The 21440-nt window shown below is 37.2% G+C and overlaps 1 protein-coding gene and 1 long non-coding RNA gene across 12 annotated transcripts in view; one reads left to right on the forward strand and one right to left on the reverse strand.

The window, feature by feature from the left end:
* Positions 1 to 21440, reverse strand: part of LOC101741910 (protein vein) — a 143853-nt gene that overhangs the window by 95089 nt on the left and 27324 nt on the right. For 2 of the 3 annotated variants that reach the window (XM_004925855.5, XM_062674847.1), the window contains exon 1: positions 18927 to 19347. The exons of the other annotated variant lie outside the window; for it this stretch is intronic. In XM_004925855.5, coding sequence (XP_004925912.2) covers positions 18927 to 19347 — 421 coding nt within the window. Of the gene's footprint in view, positions 1 to 18926; positions 19348 to 21440 lie in introns of those variants that run through there. 3 annotated transcript variants of the gene reach the window in all.
* On the forward strand, positions 8998 to 20016 carry LOC110385144 (uncharacterized). Of its 9 annotated transcripts, none has more exons than XR_009976054.1 (7): positions 8998 to 10780; positions 11019 to 11137; positions 12592 to 12816; positions 13039 to 13242; positions 16013 to 16168; positions 16271 to 16412; positions 19058 to 20016. It is a non-coding gene; the product is annotated as an uncharacterized LOC110385144 (long non-coding RNA). The 9 variants fall into 9 exon arrangements; XR_009976055.1 differs by lacking the exon at positions 8998 to 10780 and adding an exon at positions 11593 to 11787 and having other exon boundaries at positions 10789 to 11137; XR_009976059.1 differs by lacking the exon at positions 8998 to 10780 and having other exon boundaries at positions 10789 to 11137; positions 19058 to 19539; positions 19860 to 20016.

Below are 21440 nucleotides of genomic sequence, written 5' to 3' on the forward strand. Positions count from 1 at the left end.
CGCTCGGTGGAGCAGGAGCTAGGTGTCTTGGGGATGACGTGGGAGGAGCTAGAAAATACTGTCCAAGACCGATGTAAATGGAAGGATTTGATTCGAGCCCTATACTCCAGTAGAGGGTAACAGGAAATAATGACGTTGATGATGACTAGCGAAGCTATGATGATTATAATAATGTGTTATTATAATATGTAATGATGTTAACTTATATCTTTTCTTATTGGAATATTAAATGTAATTTTAAGGAGTCGTCGTGGCCTAGCGGATTAGACGCCCGGTGCATTGGTATCAAGCGATGCGACTGTATCGATGTTCGAATCCAGCCGTGAAATCGTCAAGTCATTTAAGCAATTAAAAACATTATATTGAAATTAAATAATAAATGTACTATTGTGTTCATATGACGTGTTGTGTTCATATGACGTGTTAGTTCCTTGGTGTTCATTTATGCTTATCAAAATACTTTACATATACAAGTATAAATACAGAATTTAATGGTTTGCTTAAATTCTTATTTTCAAAATTTATAAAACTTTTTTATTATTATATTTTTATTTATTACTTTTATATTATTTTTATAAAACTATATATTTTTATTTTTATTATTTTTATTACTGTTTTCCGCTTGTAGCTTTGACCACGCCACTATACGCATATGACATTTAGAATTAATTGTGGGGCGCGCTCGAAATGAGTGAAAATGTCGACCGCACCATTGAAATGTCGAAGAAAGTGTTGCTAAGGTGCTCAAGATTTAACTTTGAACTAAATCTATGTTGTTGGTAAAAAAGTTATGTTTAATTACGGTAAAATAAACTGTAGTGCACTTAATCTCTAATATTGATTTTATTTTAATTTCAGTCTGTGTCATTTATATCGCATCTCTTGAGAGTGATTAATTAATAATTTAATAAAAAACTGTATTGTGCATACATGTTTTATTATTATTTTTTATTGCTTAGATGGGTGGACGTGCTTACAGCACACCTGGTGTTAAGTGGTTACTGGAGCCCATAGACATCTACGACGTAAATGCGCCACCCACCTTGAGATATAAGTTCTAAGATCTCAAGTACAGTTACAACGGCTGCCCCGCCCTTCAAGCCGAAACGCATTACTGCTTCACGGCAGAAATGGGCGGGGAGGTGGTAGCTACCCGTGCGGACTCACATGAGGTCCTACCACCAGGTAGCGTGAACATACAACCGAAACTCACATTTCGCGTTTACACTTAACCCAAAGTCGATCATTATAATCATAACGTATCTTACGCAATACCAACTTCAAGCAGAAGTATTTTAAGACGCTCCTGGCGTGTTCTAGAATTTTCGTATTAGTGCAGGGTTTGTTTAGAAATCTTTTTGTAGTGTCACAGTTTGTGGCGTTTACGGCCAATCGCTTTTGTTGCTCCGTCACGTGTCGCATATCACTCAGCGAGGAACTTCCTTTGGACAGTTTGAAAGAGAAAAAAAAAGTGTTTGAAAGTTTATATAGTGATGGTTTCTGAAGTATTTCGGAGCTTGTGTATCGAATAAGGAGTTTTGATTCCGATTAAAGCACTTTTAGAGTATTCAGTGAATTGTTGTTGGTAATAAATAATAATTATAGAATAGCTTGGGAGGTTTCGTATGAATACACAAAATGGGTATAAGCCAATGACCAACAGTTGGCTCATGATTTTTTTATTTATTGCTTAGATGGGTGGCATACTCATAACTAATATAAAATCTTAAATTTCGTAGAAAAAATATCATTTCCTAATCAATCATTCTATTGATAATAAAATCGTTACGTATAAAGTATGTTTCATTAACTAAAATCATCAAGAGTATGAAGGAACCAAATGAATTGAGTTAACTGATAATGTGAAAGGAGATAGACGCACAGCTGATACTATCCGAAATGGATATTATGAACTTCAGTGATTTTAGCCCACGGCGTGCGGTGTGTTGTGGGATTTTAAATAACCTTTAACATGATGTTGTTCTATGGTCAAAACTGTTTTGAAAGTGCGTATTTATTATTGTCATTATTCCTATTCCCAACGTTACGATGCGGGACTAAACCACCCCTATCAACCAGTAGATTTAATTATTACGTCCACTAAATCTTAGGTATATAAATGAATAAGAAATTGGTTATTGTTAATTATTATTAATATTTGGCGATTCCCTTCCAATATTCAGGAACAAAATTATAAAAAGTTGTTCTTGAACCTCAGCCTCAGCCTTGGTCTGAGTACTCGGGTATTTTTCAAATCAAATCAAATCAAATCAAATCAAAAAATTTTTATTCAACATAAATGAAAGTACATACTTGTTGAACGTCAAAAGAACTACCGCCAATTCACAAGAACTAGCCTCCGTCCTGAGAAGAATTGGCAAGAAACTCAGCGGGCACGTTTTTTTTTTTTTTTTAATAAGAAATTATTATTTATTAATTTTTTAATATTACATTATTTTTTTTTAATATGAGTTTTTTACAATGAGTATTATAACGTAACAATTACTACAATATTGAAATGCCCGGAGCGAGCAACTCATTCCCACTTTGTGCAATCTTCTATTACTGTCCTTGTTGTCTTTCTTTTGTTTTATTATTTTTTTTATTATTATTATTAGTATTGTTAAATCTCTGTTATTTATATTAATGTAATGCATGCTGTGATTGCCTCTAATTAGAGTTGCACTTATCAATTGCTCTATACATGTCAATGTTATTTTATGTCTTACTGTAAACCTTGTTGGTAATCCTTTAATAAATAAATAAATAAGAAAGGACGATACAGTTCAGTGCCTTATTCTTTTTTGTTTCTCAAGCGATTTTATTTCTTTAGCTCGAATGACTTCTTTGGCTTCTTTACTTCTTAAGCTAGAAACATTTATTTCACGACATTTACAAGCAAAAATGTCAATAACAAATAAACATAGAAAATGTAATACCAACCAAATCTTGGGTCGTTAGTTTTTGTGGTCGAACATCGAATACTAGTTAACATTAAATTAGCAGCTGATCTGTAGCCAGAATAGATTTCAGACAAAGATACTTTTTGGCGGAAACGCGAAGAGTGAAATTGTGTGATTTGTTTTGTCTATTTAGTGTTTCTTCAGGTTTAAATGAGCAATGACTGTGGTTTATTAACTGTTTAGTATCTGTGAAAGTGTACAAATGTGGGAAAGTCCAACAAAGCCGCTGAACGTAACTTCTCGGGATCCTCCAAAAGGTCCACTGAAAAAGTCTCAGTAAATGATCACCATTTTCTGAGATTATATTTCATCCCATATCATCTCATCTCATTTCACTTCATTTCATGCCAAGTTTCATATTAATCAACTTCATTTCATTTCACTTCGTATTATCGTTTTTCATCAAAATCAGAATATAAATTAAAATAAGACTTGACCTAAAGGTCTTAATTACCAGGTCATAAAATCCCTTAAAAAACCAGACAAATAAATGACGTAGATAAATATCACAAGTAAATCAATTAATGCTGCTGGTTTGATTCAGTATTTAGTATTTAGTACTCTGTGGCCCGCTCGGAGTCGTCAGCCACTATACAGCTGGAGAGCGAGTGTTAATAAAACGTCAGAGATCATAACGGCACAGTGGCCGAGGACAGCCTGTGTGGCGGTCACTATAAAAACTTGTGCTCACCATGTTAGATTGAACGATTACTGCAGGCTGTCCGAGTTCGCGCAAGGTCTGGTCAGTACTAAGGAATAAAGATCACTTCTTGTACCGTCTTTGGTTCTTTATAGGGTAGAATTTTGTTAGTCACTGACTATCTATATATTAATACGTGAAGCAAAAACTTTGTATCCCTTTTTACGAAAATTGCGCGGACGGAGGAGTATGAAATTTCCCACACTTATACAGAATATAGAGAAGAAGTGCACAATGCTAATATTTTTTTAATATAATGCATAAAAGATACATTAAATCAATAAATAAAACATTACACACACTACATACCATGTATTTGACGCACACACGCATGCATACTATTTATTGTCAAACTTTTGTTCTTGACGTTTGTGGTCAAATTGAGAATAGAGTAACTATTGTTTGGTTTTATTAATATTTTTTTATAGTGTAGCTTTGGCGAAATTTGTGATTATAGAAGTATAAAATACAATCATAATAGTGTACAAACTTACAATTCCAATTAATTATAGTCGAATTTCGACTACTGCGGGACCTCTAGTTTAAACCTAATTTCGTGATTCGTCCCATGTGTATTTGTCATTGACAGCGGTATGTTTTTAAAACGCTTTTATTAGCTTCAGACGTATGAATGTTAGTATGTAACGGAATCTTTGAACATGATTTTGACCCCCTTCAAAAGGTCGGATTAACTCGAAATTTGGTATACTTATAAAGGACCGATGACAATTAAATATTAAAATAAATATTAAAAAAAAAATTGAAAAAATTTAAATTAAACTAAAAAATGAAAAATAAATAACAGTTTAAAAAAACTAACAAAATACGCTTTTATATCAAATCTAACTAAAAATAGAAAAGAAATTTGAATTAAAAATAGTGTAAGAAAAATGATTTTATTGTAAAAAAGCGTGAGGTGCATGGTATCAATAGTTATAAATATTTTATGAACAGATATGAGTAGAAGGGTTATTTTGATAATATCCTGAAAAGCACCTCAACAATTTTTTTTTATATATGTACACAAAAACAAATTTAATTTAATAAACTCAAAATAAATAAGTTCTAGTATATTAGGTACGCTCGTATCGACAGCGGATGGTTGTCTTCGCGCCTGCTGATTACATCTCTACATTACTCTACTTGCAAATTGTAGTTGATTTGAGCTCACATCTCAAGATGGATAACGAATGACGATATATTCACGTTCTGATATTTTTGGGTCTAGTAAGCACTATAAGGGTTGTGAGATCATTCGCCAAACTGTGCACTAAAAAGTGGATTTGGATACAAAAAAAAAAAACTTTTTTTGATCATTGATTTTTTGGACGCAAAAAAATCTTTGAAAGAATTACTGTTTTGAAGAGAATGATCAACGTACGAAGCCACCCAAGAGACTGGCCTACTTCTGTGGAAGCACTGTTTCAAATCTAAACAATCATTTAATAGAGACTCGACTTCAAAGGACTACATCCAAAACAGCGCGCGTGGGCCGCCTCAATTACTTCGGGAATTTCCATTCTTTTCTTGTATTATTGCTGCAATTTTAATTGAGAAAAATGTTCATCAACGTTCTGAGTTTAACGGCATTCATTGTAATAGTCAATTGTTAATATCTGCCGTGAGTTGCTAATACCTTGGAATATAAGAATGAATTCTTAACTGCATGCAAAAGATATCCTTTTTATGCTTGGAGAGTTCGCTTACGGATATTCGGTCGAGGGAGTAACAGACCGGGTTATGTTGGACTCCAGCATCTCCAGAGAAGCAGAGGGAGAAAAGGAAGACCTCGGCCCTCCTCCTCCTACAATTCCTCTCAGGAGACTACGCCTTAAAAAAGGCGCGTCACGCACCCGCCCCGCAAAACTGAGTATAAACCAACACCCGTCGACCTTTTTTTTCATTGCCTTTGTAGGCAATCGAGCACACGGTCCACCTGATGGTAAGTAATTATCGCCGCTCATGGATGTCAACAATGCCAAAAGCAGAGCCAAGCCGCTGCCTACCATTAGCTCTAACAAACCAGCTAGACGAAACCTACGATACGGCATACGTCCGCTTTTGCAAGTACCCGTACTGATGATAGGACGGGATTTGTTTCTGGGAAAATCCCGAAGGTCGTCGTCTCGGGAGACATACCGTGGGTGGCGCACAGGAGCCACCTATGCTAAAGATATCCTAACCGTACAATGGGAACAAAAACCAGCTTCGCGGTAGAAATTAGTCAGACTAGGTATACGTTTAAACGATACCTATAATAGAACACAAGACATTGGACAGATGCTTGAATTGTGATGACGTATCTTCGAGATAAGTTGACATATATACAAATTCCAAACTTTGAGAATCGCACCTTCGATCTATTGAGCTTGCGCTCGTTGGAAGATCTTCCATATCTTCTATACTTAGAAAATACCAAAGGAAAGCGAGCCATTCCCGACACTTCTTCGATTTATTATACAAAAGCCTCGATACATATTGTAAAAAGGCTTCATTAACATGATTATCATTAAAACCCCTTATACGCTACGATCTCGCCTTTACTTTAATTTACTTTAATTTCATTATATCGGATGTTTCAATGATTTTCTTCCTCAAATTCGAAAAAACAAAAACTCGAAATACGTCTAGTAGTAATAAGTGATCCTCGCTCATCGACCCCTCGGTAGGATTTTCCCCTGCGTTATGAGTTCCGGGAGTTTATCGTCATCATCAGCCTATAGCAGTCTACTGCTGAGCATGGGTTTCTCCAATTGCACGCCACCAAGCACGATCCTCAGCTTTTCTCATCCAGCTCTTGCTAGGGACCCTGCACACATAATCACTCCCGAGCCAAAGAGCAACTGACGCTGCGTTTGACAATTCGCGGTCTAACTTATAAACACATTTACCCCAATGCTTATCGGTTGTCCGGCTAATATGTGTCCATATTACTGCCACTTCAGCGTACCTATCCACTTTGTTAATAGGTCGGGGAAAAAGTCTTTTCGCATTGTAGTATGTATGAACTTGTAATAAAATCTCTTTGGCTATACTATTTGTATCTGGCTGATTTTGGTATCATTAAAAGTTTAAATTTGAAAGAAGATAATTCTAAGTTCAAATTAGGAAAAGGTGTGATTTTTATTTATTTTTCGTACTGTCAAGACGAGTCAATCTAATGACGAAAATCGATACATTTTAAAATTTTACTAGAAAAAAGGTAAAAATGCAACGCAAGCCGGGAAAAAAATTTGCAATGTTTATGTTGTGAATTATCTTAAAAAATTCGAAGAAACTTTTTCCCCAACCTATTATATCGATAATTTACATACGAAATATGAATTAGTACACTCACTAGTAATATATTTGACAAAGAGACTAGCTCCATTGGCGACTCTAGCTGACAACATTCAAAACAAGCCGACGTTACACACACACAAACGAGGCAACGAGCTATCATTATTAACAAACATTTACATTCCATTGCTCGCTTTACTTTATAACTAGCAATAAAAAATTTCAATGACGCACACGCCGTTTTATTTATAAACCGTTTCGGCCAGACGCAGAGACGTCGTCGCTTAAAAAAAAAAGAGAAACATGTCAATTGAAGCTAATTGTTGAATTGAAACTCCCACGGTAGCAAAAAGGAAATTTATCTCAACGATTATTATGTAACTCTAGTGGTCTTTTAGATCTGTACAATAGATAGACTTGAGTGTCGATCGCCTCTATGGTCCAGTGGTTAGTTACTCTCGCTTTATCATGAGATCCCAATTCGATACGGTCGCAGTCGGTATCTTTGTATAAGATATTTGGTATTTGTGGTCTGAATGTTATTTGGTCCTATGTTGCTTGTATTAATGGCAAAGCAGCGGTAACCCTTTCCGAAGTCAACCAGTACACGCCTGCAATCACAGTGTGCTCGTATATTACTGACCATTCTACATTCGAACTAATAATTACTAGTAAAAAATATGAGTATTATCGGCGTGAAGTAAACAATGTCGTCTCGTTGTCTAATTGGGTAGGTGCGGAATGCGCGGACGGTTTTGTGTGACAGATAAAAATTCCGATTAAATATATATTGTGTCGGGACGTCTCGCGTACTAGACTAAAGCACGCGACTTCTCTATATTTATGTATACATTTTGTTGTTGATCTTGTATATTGCTATTAATTTGAAGTTGTTTTTACAAATAAGTCGTATTGTGAGACCGTGCGAATTTCGCACGTGCCTGTCTGCCACAAATCAATCGTGCGTTCTAGTTAGATTAGGGCAGTCTTTATTACATATAACATAAGACTTAAATCTTGTATTTCAATGTGGATGCAGGCATTCACGTTGGCCTATATGCTCTGATATCCACTCAACACTGCAGCCGTGAGTCTCTATTCAGCTGTAACTATTGTTTACGCGCTGGGGTTCGGGATAAATAAATGTTCTACCAAAGTACAAGTTAAAGCTGTATTCAACACTTAGAACACTTAAAACACTTCACAAACACTTTAAACACTTCACAAACACTTTAAAATTCTCAATTCGCTTCTTCCGCTTCGCTTCAGGTGATCCATTCGCTGTTTCGCTTCAAGTAGTTCCGATTACTAACTGACTGCGTGCCATTTCTGTAACGCTATTATAGCCGATACCACATCCCTAGAATTATCAAGAATATTCCACACAAGTCGAGTATTGTGCTTCCGCTATGTAACAATAGATGGCGTTTTACTTCTCGAGTGTTCTAGATGCTACTATATCCTTCGATGTTCGTTCGACTATTCGGCAATAGATGGCGTTACTCTTACGGCGTAATACTATTATGATTATATACGGCTAAAGAAAACATAGTGGACTTAATGTTCAGTGACTACCGGAGTACATAGGCATCAAAAGGTATAAAAAGGGCTGTCACATTCGTGAAACCGGAACACGATAATGCTACGCGGCAGAAATAGGTAGGGCGGTGTATTGATGCTCACGAAACGCCATATCACCGTTATCTATATATTAATACGTGAAGCAAAAACTTTGTATCCCTTTTTGAGAAAATTGCGCGGACGGAGGAGTATGAAAATTTCCACACTTATAGAGAATATAGAGAAGAAGTGCACAATGCGAATATATTTTTAAAATAATGCATAAATATATACATTATATCAATAAAGAAAACATTACACACACTACATACCATATATTTGACGCACACACGCATGCATACTATTTATTGTCAAAGTTTTGTTCTTGACGTCTGTTGTCAAATTGAGAATAGAATATGGTTTGTCTTTGTTAATATTTTTTATAGTGTAGTCTTGTGATTATAGAAGTATAAAATACAATCATAATAGTGTACAAACTTACAATTTCAATTAATTATAGTCGAATTTCGGCTACTGCGGGACCACTAGTAAAAGTAAATAGACGATGTTCCATTTTAGAATCAACTTTTTTTTCCATTTTGAACAATATTAAAATACGGTCATGTAGAAAATGCCTGCCTGCTATGTTGAAATGAATTCATTTATTAGGTAATACGTACATTTTTACTGGTCCCAAAATTAAACTAGATAAGTTTACATGTGGCTAGTGTGTCATTTGTATATTCTAATATTTTATGCGGATTTTTAATTCAATGCTGAATTGTTAACTGTGAAACTTCCTATGACTTTAAATTCAATGCATAACTGGCTTTAAAAAATGAGAGAGCAATTTAAATTACTGGTGGTAGGACCTCTTGTGAGTCCGCACGGGTAGGTACCACCACCCTGCCTTTTTCTGCCGTGAAGCAGTAATGCGTTTCGGTTTGAAGGGTGGGGCAGCCGTTGTAAATATATTGAGACCTCAGAACTTATATCTCAAGGTGTGTGGTGCATTTACGTTGTAGATGTCTATGGGCTCCAGTAACCACTTAATACCAGGTGGGCTGTGAGCTCTTCCACCTATCTAAGCAATAAAAAAAAATTCAATGCATACCTGGCTTTCAAAAACGAGAAAGCAATATTTACCAAAAAATCAAAGCGATCATTAATTTTTAAATTTGTCAGATGAAATCGAGAAGCCGTTATCAAGAGTAGAATTTTTCATCGCATAAATGACACAGCCGTGTACACACACACACACACACTAACACAATAAAGCATCACCGGGCATCGAATCGCGACGGGGCGGACACGGAAACACGCGTTAATTACAAGGCCACCGCTCCTATGCACCATTGTGGTAAGTCGTCCATCGGTGACCTGGGGTTCCGTGGGTTGGCGTGTCAATGCCTCATCGTACGATACTTATAAACGGGAGTTTCAATTTTTAAAAAAATCGGTTGTCTGTCGGTTTACTGTAAAGTCGGTTTACTGATGAATAGTTGAACGTGACAACGTCATAAGAAAATACTGATGGAATGGTTTCATTTTTCAATTATCGCAATTATCGTTGCTATAAACAATTGACACCACATTCAATTTTCACTGAACTTCATACTTGACGAAAACATGTAAATGTATTATTGTATAGCAGCTGTCCACGCGGATGCATCGCTCACTCAAGTAGGAGAGAGACAGATGTCGAACGCTGCCGAACGCGGAGGCCGATTGTGCCTCTTTGTCGCTCGTTGCGCGCTCTCGTTTGCACTTCAAGCCTTAAATGGAACGCCTCAGAGCGAGGTAACGCCGCATGAGTCATGTTTTTTCGTGCGTGTAGCCGGCTCCATCGAATTATAAGACGTTGTCACGTCAATAGACATGAAGTGAAGTTCAACATGTTAATAATACTAGTGGTCGCCCAGTAGTCGAAATTCGACGACAATTGCTAATTTAAATTATAACTTTGAACATTATTATGGTTTTATTATCAAAAATTTTCCATCTATAATCACAGATTTCGCCAAGGCTGCACTATAGACAAATAATATTAAAGACAAACAATAATAAACTATTCTCAATCTGACCACAGACTATCAATAAACCAAAGAGTATATGTGCGTCAAATATATGGTATTGTGTGTAATGTTTTTATTTATTTATTCCAAGTATTTTTATGCATAATTTAAAAAAAAAATAGCGTTCTGCACTCCTTCTCTATATTCTCTATAAGTGTGCGAAATTTCATATTCCTCCTTCCGCGTAATTTACGTAAAAAGAGGTACAAAGTTTTTGCTTCACGTATTAATATATAGATTAAGAGAAATGACAGGAATGCGGGCTGACAAATCACCTTATCGACAATAATGTAGTGTCTTGTGAACAACGTAGCCTAATTCTGCCGCATAGCTGTAATGGATTTCGGTTTAAAGGGAGGTTAAAACTCATTTTACAACACAGATCAGACGTAGCTTTGCTCTATATTGTAATTTATAGTTTGAATTTCTTCTACTTTTTAGTGGCGAGTATACGATTCAATTGTCGGTGAGTTTTGAGGCATCGACGTACATCAAACTAAAGCCATAACTCAGCGGCGTTTCGAGTCTCGTTTGAAAAATGATCAGCTAGAGAAGAGAACGTATGTATCTATGAATTATTTCCAAAATTCAAATCCTACAGAAGTGCAGCGCTTTAAGACGATGCCTAAGATCAGAGGCAGTTATAAAAAAATCTAAAGATAGAGCCGACAATCGTTAAATCTTTATAATTGTCCGTATGTTAATATTTAATAGGACAGTAAAGCTACCGGAGCGAGTCCAGTATAATGGAAATGTGCCAGGGCGTAACGATGCTAAGTGCACTATTAAAAAAATAAAACTATTTCTATTTTACTCATCATCTTGTTAAGTTATGTTACTCTTTGAGATTGAGATGGAATTTAAAAATAATGAAAACCTTGTTTCGGAAACATAAATTGCGAATGTTATTAATGAAAATAAACTTTTTTTGAAGGCAGTTAAAAATAGTAAAACATCATAAGTATCATAAAGTTCTACTGAATGCAACTATTAAAAAAATGATATACTTTTTTAGCGCGGAGGCAGTCATAACAAAGTTGAAGATATTTGCCGAAACTCTGAATCTGCTATCAACATTTTCAAGGCAGACTTTCATATATAGAAGTTTCGTATGTATTATTCGGCCCGTTTTGCGGAGCAATGATACCCACTCAAAAGAAGATTCTCATTTTGTCGTTTCACGATTTAGGAATTGCGATAAATTTCAGCGGTAGTTACCAGCTTGTCTGTACCGGTAGCATTGCTTATGCATTAGCGACTAATCACAGTAGTGTAGGCAGCGGCTTGGCTCTGCCCCTGGCATTGCTGAAGTCCATGGGCGACGGTAACCACTCATCATCAGGTGGGCCGTGTGCTCGTCTGCCTACAAGGGCAATAAAAAAAATATCACACTCAGAATTCGAAACGCAATGAACAAGTCTGTCTTAGCCACCGAAACAGAGCTTACTCCGATATTTTGGTGATATTACAAGCGCTATGACCACGGATGACTATTATTTGTACAATGTGATTTTATTTACACAGCTTCAAACCGAACCGCATTAATGCTTCACGACAGAAATAGGCAAAGTGTTGGTACCTACCCGTGCGGACTCACAAGAGGTCCTACCACCAGTAAAAATTATAATTAAATAATAATTATTATTAAATAATTACTAAGGTCCATAGTCAACAAAGGTCAATAACTTACAAGGTTTATTCTTCGTTGCTTTAGTAGACAGATGAACGTCAATCTAGGATATGTGTTTTGTTACTACCATCTCAAAAACTTTCTACTGGACGTTACAACCTAATAGCCGTCACTTACCTTAAGACACGAGGTCTTAGAGAGAAAGATTTTTATGTCATGACACATGATAGATCCGTAACTGGATTCGCCAGAATGTCGGTATCCATGCTGACTAGACGCAAGTGCCAATACTATCCGAACTTGGATCTTCCAAAGATCATCTACATACAAAAGACGAACGGAAATGCAATTTCATCTTTTATATTATATTTCTTTTTTTTTTAGGATTGAATGACTACTGATGGCCCGGAGGCCTTTCCAGTTTCACCAGGACAGGTGGGCGAGCTGAGGCTCAGCCAAGAGGGGTGGGATTTGCTAACAGCTGCCCGAGCGCCTCCGAAAGAGACCTAACAACTCAAGAGCAGCTGCTTCACGAATGAATCTACTACCAGATCGGAATCGCGACCCGCTGAGAAGATACGGCGAGAAATTCAGCGGGCTGATGCATAGGTTAGGTTGCAAGTCGACCTCTCTGTCGAGTTCGACGAGTGCGGTTACCGGGGATTATGATATTACGATGCTTGACGTTTTATGAGCAAGTCTAATCGCGGTAACGCGATGACTAAATTGCTTCGGTTAAATCGCTCCGGCTCTGAGAACTGGAAACCATGATCTACTCTAATGTCATATTGCAACACATTTATTTTTTTATTTACATTTATTTCATTACAGTTACACAGTACTGCTACACATTTATGGAAGAGCAAACGCGAATTTATTTTCCACTTCGATCCGGGGACATGAAAAATGCCGGTGGAATTGTGAAATAATCTCAATGTTATTGTTTATTATCTAACTTGGACGTCCGTTTGATGTTATGCATTCGACGGCGTAAATACGGCCGTCCAACTTGAACCGACATGGAAGACTCAATTGGTAATTAATAATAATAATAAGCCATTTAGTTCTTGCTTTTACAAAGTCTTTTAAAAATAATAAATATAAATGTATGTATTAATATTTAGGATAAAATAAGAGAGTTTTGTAATGAAACAGTATTTAGTTAGCAAGAACCCCGGATTGGGTAAAGGCCTCCTCCAAAGATGCCCCGGCGTCTCTGTCCTGTGCTACGTCAATTGGTAATTACTGCGCAGAAATAGGCAGGGTGATCAGAATTGCGGCACATACACAACTAAAGTGTAACACATACCGCGACTTGACAAGATAAGAACTAAGTGAGGTGACAAGAAAAAAATAAACCAAAAAATTTACCTTGTGATTAACAGCCTTAACAGTCTAATTAAGATGCTCTGTTTGTCTCCTCAGCAGTCTTGTAAAGCTTAGGAATTCACAGCAGAGCTATAAAATGCGCGGGAAGCCTTTTGCAAATAAGTATTGCTATGGTCTACCTAAACCGCATACTGAATATTCACTATTAAGCTTAAACATGACAAAAAAAACATCTCTTTGAATTGAAGTAACAATAAAACAATTGCTCATAATTCGCCATCATCAAGTTCCGCTGTTTATCTTGGGCATTTTTTCGCGCGTTTGTATGTATTTGATTGCGTAGAAAAAGAATTAAAACGTTAAAAATTTTAAATCATAAACTAGATTAAGCTGTAAAACTTTAAATAGCAAAGGAATAGCATCCAGTTTTGTCTGTCGTGAAGGAGGTATCGTTTCGTAATGAAAGTTTATTGGGCTATTGGTTTTTGGTTGAAAAACAATTTAATTAGAAGCAGTACAAACTTATTTATTCTCTTCTTTACACAGGAAGAACACTCAATTACAATCCATCAATAAAAGCGCTACCACCTAGTGTCTATATATGCTGAGTTAAATTTTCTTTTCATATTTCTAATAAAGCTGCTGCTTACAATACAATTTGGTCTCCAACATTAGAACTATAAGCTTCGAAGAGCTGTTTCCTCGCCCACCCTCTACAGAAACAGATATTAATGACAAAACGCTTGAATAGCTACTACTGTGCTTCTCATGTTTGATACTACTTCGAATTTGTCTTAACAAGTACTTCTGAAATAATGGAGAGTTATTAAAAAGATTTAATTAGCTTGACCGGCATCTATATATGAACGGATAATTTCAATGTGTTTTTAACCAACTTTAAGACGTCTGATTGTCTTTAGAATCTGCACACTTACTGATGACAATTCCATTGCTTTGTGCCTAATGTGATTATTTTAAGTCGTATATCGACTCGCTATTAAGCCGTGTGTTTTTGGTTTTATAGTTTAATTTTAAAGTTTTGATTAAAATAAAGTATGTAACAAATGTCAGTCAGTGCTATCAAAGAGAGCACTGACCTGGAAAGTGTCTGGTAAAAGGAAGAGAGGCCGCCCCAGAACAACTTGGCGTCGCTCGGTGGAGCAGGAGCTAGGGGTCTTGGGCATGACATGGGAGGAGCTAGAACAGACTGCCCAAGACCGATATAAATGGAAAAATTTGATTCGAGCCCTACACCCCAGCAGAGGGTAATAGGAAAGCATGATGATGATGATGATGTAACAAATGACTATGCAAAACTCTTGAAAGTGGAAGTACAAGTATTATCATCTAATTACAACGGCCAAGCATCTTGAATAATAAAAACTAGAATCCATAATCGTAGGAGCACGTGTTCATTGCACCATTACAAAGCGTTAAAGTTGAATCTTTTTTTACATTGAGCTTGGTTTCATTAGAAAACATTGTTTAAGGTTTTACAAAACTCGAACTAATAAGGGTACAGATAGCACAGTCTTTACGGTAAACTTTGTATTCAAGATTATATAGACCAACTAGCGACCCGCCCTCGCTTCGCTTTGGAAACTGTAATTTATTAGTGATTTCTCCACTATTTAATAGATGTTATTATACATATATAAACCTTCCTCTTCAATCACTCTATTTATTAAAAAAATCCGTTGCGTAGTTTTAAAGATTTAAGTATACACAGGGACAGAGAAAGCGACTTTGTTTTAAACTATGTATTGATAAAACGCTTAACAGATTTAACAAGAGCTTCTTTAAGCCGCATTGGAGTTTCCCGTTCTACACCTATGTATCTTTCTTTTTAATTCCTCTCGGGTATGTACTGGCGGTATTTTTCCCTACCTAATCGTAGGTGATCTCACGGGCTCAACCTGAGAGAATTGCTCAAACAAGAGGAGTTCTTCACTTAATCTACTGCCGGATCGGATTGTTATTTCACGCGGGTTTCGTATAAAAATTAGGTCAAAATCCTACTCTAGCCCTTACGAATAGGTACCACTATCGAAATTTCGGCATACATTTTGTAATGTGTTGTGTTTAAGGGCTGACATAGCCACTTGACATGTCCTTGACATCTTCAAACCTTATATACAAGGATGATGCTAATAGTTACAGAAAATCGAATTGTAAATTTATTAATTACGTCATAGAAACGGATAATTTAAATCAAAGATATTTTAAATTTAATTCATATAATGCGCCCGAAACTCACATCAAAAACGTAAAGACAGATTTACAATCGAACAATGAAAACTAAACCGACATTAACAAAGAAAAAACGACGGATGATGTCCAGATTCGTAAACATTTTGCTAACAACCGGCCCGGCAACGTAAACAGAATGCCTTAGCGCCACACTTTCAATAGAGTAGTTGCCTTGTAATTACCAGAACAATATTTTTGTTAACTTTCTACAGAATAAGTTTTACAGGTGGTGAGCTATATGATCGCCGAAGTAGATGCCTCAATAGCAATAGAGAATCAACTGACTCACCTATAAAACGCATGAAAACCGCCTAGTAGATTTATTTCAAGATTTAGAGGGAGAGATAAGGAAACAAATTAGTATACTGACAATTGATCAGAGGTTAGTGGTGTTTAAGCATCCCGCAAATGCACCTATATATCTTTTAATTGACATGCACACAGAAAATCACCAGCTATAATGTTTTCTCCGAGAATGCTATAGATGAGTCAAATGCAAATATTACCAGCGTCAGCTTATAAAAACAGATAAGCGTGGTCGCGGCTTATGAACAATTTTAGATGAGATCTCGTAAATTCGGATCCAGTTATCCATTGTTGTTTTAGATTCGCACGAGAACTGGCTGGTAAGTACTGTTTTTTGATCAATTTATTTTATAAAATAGCAAAATCCTATATTCTTGCTTACGTCATTAACTAAATTAATAATTAGCTTGGCGAATTCCATTGAATTCTTCTTCTTTGTTTCCACCTTGTCTCACTAGGTGGGATCGGCAAAGCGAGTCTTTCTATTCCATTCTCTTCTATTAGCCGTCACATTAACACAATCCTCTCTTTCTCATATCATCATTCACATACTCCATTCATGTCTTCTTCGGTCGACCTTTTCCCCCTTTACATTGCACTACCATGTCCTGCATCCACGAATTCCATTAAATTATTTTTAGTTATTAATTATAATGATAGAATTGAGATTCGCGAATCTAAGAAACGTTGTAGTGGTTAGCGGAGGTGACTTGAATTAATGAGGTCCGAATTCGATTTCCGCAGTATCCTTGTGAAAGATGTTTGGTGCTCAGACTCAGAGTGTAGTTGTTATTGTCTCGTATTTATTTTCGGTATTCGGAGCATAGAAAACAATTCCTGCTTAGTGACTTTGGGAAATAGTACTCGCAATAAACCAACATCATATTTTACTATAATAAAGAACTATCTAACTGCTTTATGCTGCAACATCTCCCATAAAGCTATGTGAATTTCAAAGGAAATTATTTTGGACTTTCAGAAATACGTTCACAAATTTGGCAGAAAAATTTAGCATTTTCTGAGGACACAGAAACGATCGGACTTAGAAGTAATTCTGCTCTCTTTTATAAAATTTCATAGCCACTCACCACTCAGATGCATTAGAGGCTTAAACATAAAACATATTTTTAAAAAGCCAAAAAAAATATCTGTTCGCAATTTTTTATTAATGCATATAAAATATCTACCTAAATTATGAAGAGCATTAAATCTATTTACTCATTGGTCAGGTATTAGGGACGGCAATCGGCGATGACGTCACGACACGCTCTAGTTGTGACTTGTCAGAAGCTGTCAAACGATCTTAGCTCCTCCGATGAATCAATGTCGACAATCTCTCACAGTGTATTTTTTTTAAATAAAAAAAACTGTTATCATTTAAATACTGTAAAAGTATCGTGTAAATTCACGATTATAGTTTTTACGTTATTTATAAATTAATACGTGAAGCAAAAACCTTGGTAGCCCTTTTTACGAAAATTGCGGGACGGAGAAGTATGATATTTCTTTCACTTATAGAGAATATAGAGAATGAGTGCTAGATGTTCATATTTTTTGAATTATGAATAAAAAATACAATAAATGAATTAAAAAAACTTTGCACACACTAGCATGTACTTGACACACACACATCTGAAACTTTCGTTAAACTTTAGTTATTGTTTAAATATCTGTGATCAAATTGAGAATACATAGATCTTTAACATTATTTGTCTATAGTGTAAACTTGGCAAAGTCTGTTATTAAAGAAGTTTAATAGTATTTGACAATAGAACCGTAATAATTTTAAAACTTATAATTTCAATTAATTATAGCCGTATTTCGACTACTGGGGGACCATTAGTTATAATAATTTCATAAATGGGGCGTTTTAGCTTTTTTAGCTGGATCTTAAATGTAATTAGACGATCTAGCTTGGTATTCAGTGCTTACTTGAGTCAATTTTGGTGTATATTTTATAATGTCCATCTCGCCTCTTAAATCGGAACTAATGATTTTTGCATTTACATAATATAAAATATGGTTTATGAACCTGCAGACAGTTCATCAATGCTCATGACATTTTGTTTCCACGTTTTATCCTATTTCATTTTAATCAAGTCTAAAGCTTACGCTTATAGATGAGCGAAAATCAGATTGGTAGGTAGACGCACGGAAAATATATTGGTAACGACTTTATGTAGAGACATTAAAATTTAATTTCAATCCATTTGTATTAAACTGTCGTATTTTGGCATTTTTTTATTTTATGCAACATATAATGTAAGTCTAGTAGTGTTAAAATTTTTCATATTGTTGTTGTATTATAAAAAACACGGACATAAATATGTGAATGTGTTATGAAATGTAGCGTCAAATGTAGAGACGATAAATTTCATTAATAGAGTGGAGAAGTTAAAGTTTCGTTCAAAGACTTTGTCCGTTTCCTTATCTAGCTGACCGTTTATGAGGGGTGCATAAATGAGGTGGGTCCGCAAGTCGCGTGCGTACTAAACGTTTCGCCGGCCACCTCTGTCTCGACAACTATTCGATCCTAAAACGGACTCATAATAGCCACTCGTTTAATGATACACCTGCAGTCGTCGCACACAGATCGTTACTTATAAAATATATTAGGATCTCTATTTCTATTTATACACCGCGCGCTCGGTGAATCTCGTTCGGAACCGATACGGTTTACCTCTTAGTACTAAGCATGCAGTGACCACATGGAAGCCGGCGAGCGAATCAAAACAACGGCGGGGCGAGGGTCGAGCGGTCGCCCCCGCGCGTAGGGCGCGACGTTCCATGTGGTCGGGCGCTCCACGTACGGTGCAGTATCACTAGGCACTCACTGTATCCAGACTTGTAGACCGCCCGGATCCTCTTGAGCAACTTCCCGGTTCTCTTCAGCGGCGGGCCGAGCGCGACGGCCGTGCGGCCCCGCCTCTCCGCGAACACGATATAGTTCCGTCTGTTCTTCAAGGGCACTTCGAATCGTCCCAAGCACTCGAGGTCCTCGGGCGGCAGCTTGAGGCGGACGACGGCGTCCTCGTGCAGCCAGCGGCCGCGGTCTCGCAACACGCGGCGGACCTGCACGGTGGCGGCGTCGGCGGCCAGCGACTGCACGCGCGCCTCGAAGGCGGCGGGAGCGCGGTAGGCGCGCCAGGCCACGTCGGCTCGCTCGCAGTAGAGGCGGCGCGGCGCAGCCACCGCGCCCACACAGCACACGCACAGCACAGCCCAGCACAACGCCGCGCGCCCGCGGGTCTTCATCGCGCCATCGCAGCGCTCGCTCGCTCCTCGCTGCCGACGCACGGTGCGGCTCGGTCGGCGGTCGGCGCGCGACTGCCCTCTCGCCGGCCGCCGCGCTGATTCACGACCCGCCCGCACCGAAATACTCGCCGCTCCGAGCAACCATCGCCCGCAGAATCCTTCAGTTGCACTACTTCTTACTAATTAGAAGGGGTGAGAACGACTCGTCCACTCGCACTTGATAACGAGCTTCTTAGCTACACTCTCCCAGTACTTTTTGTGTCTGGGAATGTGGACATTCCAGAGCAGCTGGGATAGAAATTGTGAAGAACTTGTGAATTGCAAATTAAAATGACATTAACGGCTACGTTCGTCTTCACCCCAACATAAAAAAAATATTCAACTATGTATTCTAATTTAGTTAGTCACAGTCAATCACAAAGTTTATAGTCACACATTAAAATGTAAAAAAATACAATTTTAGTTATGCTTCAATAGCTTTTCCGAGCACTATGACTGTCTACTCATTGTAGCGGCGGTTGGTGACGCCTGGCGCTCCGTAGACGACGTCTACAGAGTGTAGCGCGTAGCCGCGTAGCTGTGACCTCAGACGTAGGCCCACGACCTTGCCATGCTACGAACTGTACAATTATTTCATATAGCAATAATATTATATATGTGCCAGTGGATTGTGTAGCGTTTTTTTGGTCTCTATGTAGAGATAAGTAACTGTTGCTCACGTCCCGAATAACTTTTCATCTACCACACTACATAATTTAATACGTGCTGGAATGCAAATTAGATATTTTGGTACAAAAAAAATGCGAAGAAGATTTCAATTGACCATAAACCCACAAAACTATTACTGATATAATATAAACCTCAAATATAAGCATCAAAAGAAACCTTCGAGCTCGTAGGGGAAAACTGCGAATGTAATATTAAGTCATCAATGACATAAAACCACCACCACAGAGTTACTGCTTTGACAAATTACGAATAAAAAAATCACACGAAGCACATGAATGTGTCTCTAAGATTGAATGGGTGACCTAACTGTTCACGAGCCTGGCATCCGGTCAGAAAAGGTAAACAGTATCATGAGAGCGTTCCGCCTCCCTTACCTGCAGGTAGACCGCCCATTCATAAATGGCATGAATGACCGATTTTAGGGTTCAATATAGACATCCTGAAACCATTAAAAAATCCATCCAAATTTTTTTTTTTTTCGATATGAAGTATTCTACTTTGCGGTTTGAAACAATCCCTCAGGCTAGGCGGCTAGACTGTGCTTCTAGTATTGACGATGACCATTCATCAGATATGCCTTTGATGGTCAACGAAAAAATGCTGCCGTTCATCTGAAGACATGAATGTGGTCGGCGGGACAATTGTGTCAGCGAGATATCAAGCCAAGCTGATGTCAACAGATAACGGCTCATTAATATCGAATTTTTACTGGAGCTGTGTAATTATTAGAGTAATTTACGTTAACAACCAGTCTCGTCAAAAATCGAATCAATCAACTGTCGAAATATTCGGAATACTTTACCTATAGAAAAAAAAACAAAAACTTATTTTAGGTTCATTTCATTAGGTATCATTCAACTTATTACACATGATATAAAAATGTACAGAACCCTAAGTTTGTCTATTAACCTCGTACTATTCTGATATATCTTAAAGCCGTCCCTAAACACCGGAACTTACCTTTTGTTACCGGCGGAGCTTTGACGCACGTGCGTCCTGCTGAGATCACAGCTTTGGGACACTTTTTGCGCTTTTTTTTTTGCTCCGACGACGGTAGTAAAGCAATTAGAGGTGTCGAATGAAAACATCTCAATTTATAAAAAAAACATGTACATCTGGATGTACAATATTGTTTTAAAATTATTATTAAGCTCTGATTTTATTTAATTTTATCAATTACTGTCATTGCTCAAAGACATGGTTAATTCTCGAGGACTAATCACACTTCTGACGCATTATTTTTTGGCTTTTTTTTAAAGAAAGGATATCATATCTGGATACGCACTAGTGGTATCTAAATGGCGACTTTTTCTACGACGTAATTAAAAGAAAAATATGTGTGGTGTCGTGGGACACCGGATAGG

This window comes from Bombyx mori, chromosome 22 (genome assembly GCF_030269925.1).
Source record: "Bombyx mori chromosome 22, ASM3026992v2".
Lineage (NCBI taxonomy): Eukaryota > Metazoa > Arthropoda > Insecta > Lepidoptera > Bombycidae > Bombyx > Bombyx mori.